Genomic DNA, 7,809 nt, shown 5'->3' on the forward strand with positions numbered 1-7,809 from the left:
TTTTAATTTTTTTTTAAAACAAAAAAAAAAATCCTTGGCCACCAGGTGGAAAGGAAAAAAATTAATTTTTTTATTTTTGTTTTCAAAACGATAAGGAAGAAGGAAAGGGAAAAAAAATTACTTTTTAAAAGAAATATAAAAAAAAAATTTAGAAAAAAAAAAATTCCTTGGCCACCAAGAGGTAAGAAAAAAAAAATTATTTTTGTTTTTAAAACGATAAGGAAGAAGGAAAGGGAAAAAAAATTACTTTTAAATTTTTTTTTTTTAAAAGAATTATAAAAAAATATTTTGACAAATCACAAAGTGACACGTGGCATATTAACCCATTACATCGGTCACCAACAGGTTAGGGACCATTAGAAGAGAATGCCCCCTAAAGGTGGAATTATTAGATAATAATTAAAAGGTGGGATTATTAGCAGCGAACCGGCAAAGGTGGGATTATTAGAATCAAATTTTCCAATTTTGGGAAGATGGGAAATTAATATTATTTGGAGTCATATACGCTAGATAATCATTCTCATAAAGGTTCATGGTTAGGCACTGTGGTAATTGTGAATCTCGCAAGGTTAACCGTCGAGGTGAATCCCCAGCTTCTCGAGGGTGGTAGCAAGACTTATTTGATGGTTGGAACCATCTAATTATACTTTTATAATTTAATAAGTAAAATAATCTATTACAGCTCTTGACTACAATTACAATGAAATAATCTATTGTAGCTGCAGTAATGAAATATTATTGTAGAATCTTGGATAAAGAATCAAAATTGATATGAAATCGTAGAGATTTATTAGAGATTGTTAATCCCTAAACCCACATCCATCTCAATAACAGGGATTTTATTTTTAAAAGTCCTTAACAATAATGTTAACTTAATTAAAGGTTAAATTTTTTTATAAATCACAATACACATCACGCACAACTATTAACCAAATTTCCTCTACATCAGCATTTCTATATATATATCTTTCAATCTCTCATCAAGAATAGATCAAAGAATCCTCTTTTATTCCCTACCAAAATTCGGAATTAAAAAAAGGAATGACAACCTCCAAGATAGACAAAACTTTCTCACTCTACTTGACTTGATACAAACTATTTAAGGGGTCCATGTCATAATCAAAGGTCCCTTAAGATTTGTACTTCACCAAATACTAAAATTTAGGCATTATCCCATTTCATTTTGCCTACATTCTCTATATCATTTCATTCATTACTTTTGCTCTCTTTCTTCTTCCTTCCTTCCTTCCTTCACCTTCTCTGTCACACTGTCTCACTTCCATTTATACTACTATTACATTTTATCATTACCTTAATAACCTCATAAACCCTTCATTTTAATTTCGTATTGTATTATAAATATATTTCTTCTCTTCGCCCTCTTTTTTTTCTTCTACACATAAACATAATTTACAGAGAAAATGGTGCTCTGACTCTACTGCTCTTTGCTTTGAATATTCAGGTAAAATTTTCTTGTTTTTTTTTTAATGTTTTATTCATGGATAAAGTACTTGATTAAGTATGATTCATGCACTTCTTATATTATTAATTGGATTATTAATTTATTATGATTAATAATTGGAATTATTGCTAAAAAAAGTTGTTATAATTTGCGTAGAATATAGGGCCTGTGTTTCCTGCAAATTAATCAAAGTGATATGGAGTAATTTAGAAAGCAAGTAGTCGTACATTTTTGTGGGTTGTCAATGTTGTAGTGCATGTTTTTTTGTGTAATGATTATTGTTGATTGGATTATGGTATGGCCCCTATATGAGTGGCTTCTAAGAAAGATTTCAACTTTACCTTGATTTACCCTAACCCCACATCATTATTTATTAATGACATATTAACTGCTTAATTTGTTGATCCTTTTTACCTTGTAATCTTTAATTATGGGTACATTTGATGAGGTTGTACATATGAATTTACTGTAGAAGTTTAATAAATTATAGTTGTTGGATTGACAAATTGTGTGAAACCAAGAGTTGAACGAAAAACTTGGTACATTGTATACACGCCTCCTCTAATAGGGATTAGCGATAGTGGAATCCAACTTAACACTTTCAAATATCGAACCTAACATTTAGTTTGGCATTTATGATACTTCAAAAAAATTTGTGCATAATGGACATTGGGATTAAGTTAATAGTCATCATTAAAAACATGTACAGTAGAATCATTGTGGATGGAAAGTTCATCGATTTCTTAGTTTTTTCTTTGATTTATTTATTTTTTGTGTTCACATTCATTATTAGGTACTCAAGAAGTTGGCTATGGAGTCACCGAAACCATTAATGGAAGTTTATAGTCTAGCCACAAAAATGGCAACCAATTCATATCAAATTATGCTTCTTTTCCTCTTATTTTGCTATTTCCCGCCAAATTTAGCATCTTTAACGGTCGAAAAAGCTGTTCTTCTTGAATTCAAATCCCACCTTAAAGACCCATCAAACCTCCTTACATCCTGGAATGATTCCAACTCTCCTTGTGAATTTTCTGGAGTGTCCTGTGACTTACAAACTGGGAGAGTAGATGGGATTCATCTAGATAATGCTTCATTAGCCGGCGAGGTTTCGCCTTCTGTGTGTAGGCTACAAGGCCTTAAATTTCTTGTTCTTCCATCAAACTCCATTTCTGGGAACATCCCATCAGAGTTGAACCAGTGCAGAAATCTGAAGGTTCTGAATTTTACCATCAATAAGTTGGTGGGTAGGATTCCTGATCTTTCTGGTCTTAAAAATTTGGAGGTGCTAGATTTGTCAGATAATTTTTTGAATGGTGAATTTCCTACTTGGGTTGGCAATATGACAGGATTAGTCTCTTTGGGTCTAGGAAATAATTTTTTCAACGAAGGGCGATTACCGGACAGTCTAGGCAATCTGAAGAACTTGACTTGGCTGTTCTTATCCAACTGCAAGAGGGTAGGAGAAATTCCAGAATCAATTTATGGCCTGAAAGAGCTTGTTACATTTGATTTGTCAAGGAATAGGCTATGTGGGAAGTTGTCTGAATCAATTTCTGAGTTGCAAAAGCTGACAAAGATTGAGCTTTTTGCTAACAATTTGACTGGAGAAATTCCTTCAGAGTTAGCAAATCTGACTCTTCTGCAGGAATTTGATATATCAGCTAACCATTTCTCTGGGAAGTTGCCTCCAGAGATCGCGAATCTGAAAAACCTGACAGTTTTTCAGCTGTATGAGAATGACTTTGTAGGGGAACTTCCTCGCGGTTTTGAAGATTTGCGCAATCTTATAGGCTTTTCGATTTACAGAAACAGCTTTTCAGGGGAAATTCCAGCAAATTTTGGGAGATTCTCTCCATTAGTTAGTATAGACATCTCTGAAAACAATTTTACTGGTTCTTTTCCTAGGTACTTGTGTGAAAGCCGAAGCCTACAGTTCTTGCTTGCTCTGAATAATGGGTTTTCCGGAGAAATTCCTGCTTCCTATGCTGAATGTAAATCACTTGTGAGGCTCAGAGTCAATCACAACCGTCTGTCAGGGCAACTTCCTGATGGTATATGGGCATTGCCTAATGTAGATATAGTGGATTTCAGTAATAATGAACTTACAGGTCAGATGTCTTCAGATATAGGGAATTCGACTGCCATGAGTCAGTTAATTTTGGAGAACAATAGGTTTTCTGGTGAACTTCCAACAGAACTTGGAAAACTTACTCAACTAGAGAGGCTTTATTTGAGTAATAATTCATTTTCTGGTGTGATTCCCCCTCAACTTGGAGCCTTGAAACAGCTATCATCATTACAACTGCAAGGAAATTCCCTTTCTGGTTCAATACCACAAGAGTTAGGCGAGTGCACGAGGCTTGCTGACTTCAATCTTGCAGGCAACATGATAGATGATAAGATCCCTTCTACACTTGCTCAGATGACCTCATTGAACTCTCTCAATCTTTCAAGGAATAGGCTTAAGGGTTCAATTCCAAGCAATCTAGGAAAGTTGAGATTGAGTTTGATCGATTTATCTGACAATGAGTTATCAGGAAGTGTTCCTCAGGGCTTGTTAAACATTGGCAGCAGTGATTCCTTTCGAGGGAACAAAGGGTTGTGTGCTTACAAGAGTATGAAAACCTTTGTAAATTATGGGATTGGAGTGTGCAATGGTGAAGAAATCCACGAGAAGGGGTTGTCAAATAGACTGATAGCAACTTTTTCTGCTCTGTCTTTCCTTGTTTTGATCTTATCCGCGTTATTGTTCTTGAACTACAGACACTACAAGGTTTCAAACTCTTGCTCCAAAGTTGATCTTGAAGGCAGCAATGGCATGGAACCAAAATGGAAAGTTGAATCTTTCCACCATTTGGAATTTGATGTAGATGAAATCTGTAACTTGGAGGAAGATCATCTGATTGGAAATGGAGGGGCGGGAAAGGTTTATCGTTTGGAGCTTAAGAAGAACGGTGGAATAGTGGCTGTAAAGCAACTATGGAAGGGAACATCTTTTAAGGTGATATCAACTGAGATGAATATCTTGGGAAATATTAGACACAAGAACATATTAAAGCTTTATGCCTGCTTACTGAGAGGAAACACTGCTTTTCTAGTCTTTGAGTACATGGAAAATGGTAACTTGTTTCAAGTGCTTCACCGGGAGATCAAGGATGGGCAGCCAGAATTAGATTGGAATAAGCGCTACAACATTGCTTTAGGAGTTGCAAAGGGTCTATGCTATCTGCATCATGACTGCTCACCTCCTATCATTCACCGAGACATAAAATCAACCAACATCTTACTCGATCAGGAATATGAGCCAAAGATTGCAGACTTTGGGGTAGCTAAAGCCACATATGATTCTGCAGAGGTGTCTGAGTTTAGTTGTTTTGCTGGTACTCATGGTTACCTTGCTCCTGGTAAGTTCTTATTCTTCTGATACCCGGTAATATATCTGTGAAGTCATCTAATTCTGTCTAATTTATCTCTGAAGTCTGAACTACATCAGTTAGTAAATTGGGCTCTAGATTCTCCATTATTCATGAGTTAGATACATTGAAAATTAACTCTAAATTCTAGGCCAGTTTTATATATAGTGAATTTATTCCTGGTTTTTTGAGACTGATCCGCAAAACCTATTGATATCCACACAGAACTCGCATATACATGCAAGGTCACAGAGAAGAGTGATGTATACAGTTTCGGGGTGGTACTTCTTGAATTGCTGACAGGAAAGGGACCAATCGAAGAGCTTTATGGAGAAGGAAGAGACATTGTTCATTGGGTTTTGAGGGGCCTAAATGACAAGAACAGCGAGATTCATGTTCTTGACCCTAAGATAGTATCAGATTGCACCAAAGATGCAATGATGAAAGTCTTGAAGATTGCCACATTATGCACTACCAAGCTTCCATCTCTCCGCCCTAACATGAGAGATGTGGTTAAGATGCTTGCTGATGTTGATCCTTGTGCTTTCAGGTCTCTTGATGATTACACCGAAAAATCTCAGAAGGTTTTGCATTAGTACTTTCACTGTCTTATATTCTCTGCTTCAAGCAACTTTATTTTATAAATACCTTCAACTACATTATTGTATACATAGGTCCAATTACTCTAAGAAATCAATTTTATACTACTAGTGAAGCCAGATTAGTATCTAGTGCTGTAGTTTAGTTATCTGTACTGTTATGGAAATGAAAACTGTATTAATGATCATTTTAGCAGAAAACTGCTATTCACAGACACTGGTCGTGTAGTTATTATTGGCACGGCCTAGGCATGAAGGTGGCTAGTGCGCGTGTTAGGCTATTAGTCCATCCCATCCTGTGTCAGGAAATACTCCTACTTGTACAAATTCTAGTACAACAAAAAGAGGGAAAATAAGAAAATTACAATATATGTATAAATTCAATTACACATACAAACCAAGCAAAGTAAGTCTAGAATGAAAATTACAAAAGAAATCAAACTAAACTACAAGTATGAAAGAAATACACTTGCCTCACTCCAAGCCAAAGAAACCAACTAGAACATGAGAATACCAAGGACCACGTGAGTCTTCAACACTTGATACTCGTCTAAGGCGTGTAAATACTTTCCTAAAGCGATTATTTCCCCCACAACGGTGCTTGGGTTGAACTAGAAATTCGCTTTAAGATACAATAGACGAACACTACAATCTTAGCACTAAGAAATGTAGTAAGATGATCAAATTCTCAAAAAACAAACTTAATTGATAGAGATTTAGATCAAGAGATTGCAAGTTTCTTCAAGTAAATTGTAGAGAAGAGAGAATATTGGAGAGGAGAGAAAAACTCTCTGTCTTCGACTAAAACGAAAACTTCTTTAATTAAAAAGGAAATAACCGCATAAACCGCAGACAAGGGAAGTAGCGCAGGCGCGACTCCCCAATTCTGCCAAAATTTTACAAGTTTCCAGAAACTTGGCGCGATTTTGACGCGCTTTTATCGCGGGCCGCGCCGACCTTGCGTGGGCGCACTGAACAATGGCACGGGCGCTCTACTACGACACTCTAAATAATCAACATCCTGCACAGACTAGGACCTGATCACATCAGTCCGATTAGGCCCTAGCAGTCTACTTCATTCAGGATATCCCTAAACATAAAATTTCCTCTACTTTTATTAAAAACATAAAGTCATAACAAAATTGACAACCATATAATAAGACTACTAATAACAGTAAAATAAAATTTAGCAACTAAACTCGCATAAACAAAGTCTAATTGGAGTTCCTATAAACTGTTGACAAGTCCCCCGAAGTTGAGTTATAGGTACATTGGGGTACTTGGTCTTGCACCTATCAAGACAGCAGTCATCACCACAACTTCCTAAGCTACATGTACCAGCGTTTGCTTGGCATGTCTTTGTTGGTGGCGGCGGTGGCGGATAAGAACCGCAGAAGTATATGCAATAACAAGAACCAATTTCACAGTGCCCTTCTCCGTCTACAAACTGTTGTTTACACCTATCTACATAATCAGACGTATGAGGGTTGCACTTAGAGGTGTTAAAATCGAACCGATCCGAAAAAAATCATCCGTTTCGAACTGTAACCAATCCGATTTGACCTTAGGATCCAAATCCGATCTGTAACCAACCTGAACTTAATCCGAATCCGAATTTAACCCGATCTGAACTTAACCTGGCACCGATTTGACGACTTGAACTCAACCCGAACCCGATATGACCCGACTTGAACTCAAATCGAACCGATTTGACTCGACTTGAACTCAACCCGATCTGAAAATGACCCGACAAATAACCGATTTAATCCGATCTGTTTTAACCCGAACTGATATTAACCCGATCCGATTTTAGCCCGATCTGATTTTAACCCAGCCATAATTTTAAAACTAACCTATTATTATTGACCCTTTTTTTTCAAGTTCTTATACTACTATATATTTACAAATTTACTAAGTTAGAAGTCCAAAACTCTAACAAATATCTTATACAAATTGAATTAGTAATAAAGCAAACTAATAGTACTTGTAGCCTCATGAAATTAAACAATTGAAGAGTGGTACCTTAAAAAAGGACATTCTTTTTTGTATTACTATATGTGAGTATGTGACTATCATCTATCAATCTATCAGTCTATCACTAGTTCAGTACTAATCGTCTCACTTATGTACGTAGGTATGATAATTCATCGGTAATTATTCAATTTAAATTTGGTTCCAAGATAAATATTACACAAAAATTGATTGAATGAGAAAATTAATTCTTCGCATTTTGTAATAATTAACCACGCAATATGAAAAATGACACATGAATGACTTGACATCGACCCAATAATAAGGTAAAAATTCAATAATTACTCTAGTTTAAAAATGA

The 7,809-nt window shown here is 35.7% G+C and overlaps 1 protein-coding gene across 1 annotated transcript; it reads left to right on the forward strand.

Moving 5' to 3' along the window:
• The first annotated feature begins 1,009 nt into the window (after positions 1-1,009).
• On the forward strand, positions 1,010-5,690 carry LOC110725251 (receptor protein-tyrosine kinase CEPR2-like). The gene is made up of 3 exons (XM_021904740.1): positions 1,010-1,462; positions 2,256-4,869; positions 5,104-5,690. Exons 2-3 carry the CDS (start codon positions 2,274-2,276, stop codon positions 5,472-5,474), a joined length of 2,967 nt encoding a protein of 988 aa, XP_021760432.1. The 5' UTR covers positions 1,010-1,462; positions 2,256-2,273; the 3' UTR covers positions 5,475-5,690.
• Positions 5,691-7,809: the final 2,119 nt, after the last annotated feature.

Source organism: Chenopodium quinoa, unplaced genomic scaffold (genome assembly GCF_001683475.1).
Source record: "Chenopodium quinoa cultivar QQ74 unplaced genomic scaffold, ASM168347v1, whole genome shotgun sequence".
Taxonomy (NCBI): domain Eukaryota; kingdom Viridiplantae; phylum Streptophyta; class Magnoliopsida; order Caryophyllales; family Amaranthaceae; genus Chenopodium; species Chenopodium quinoa.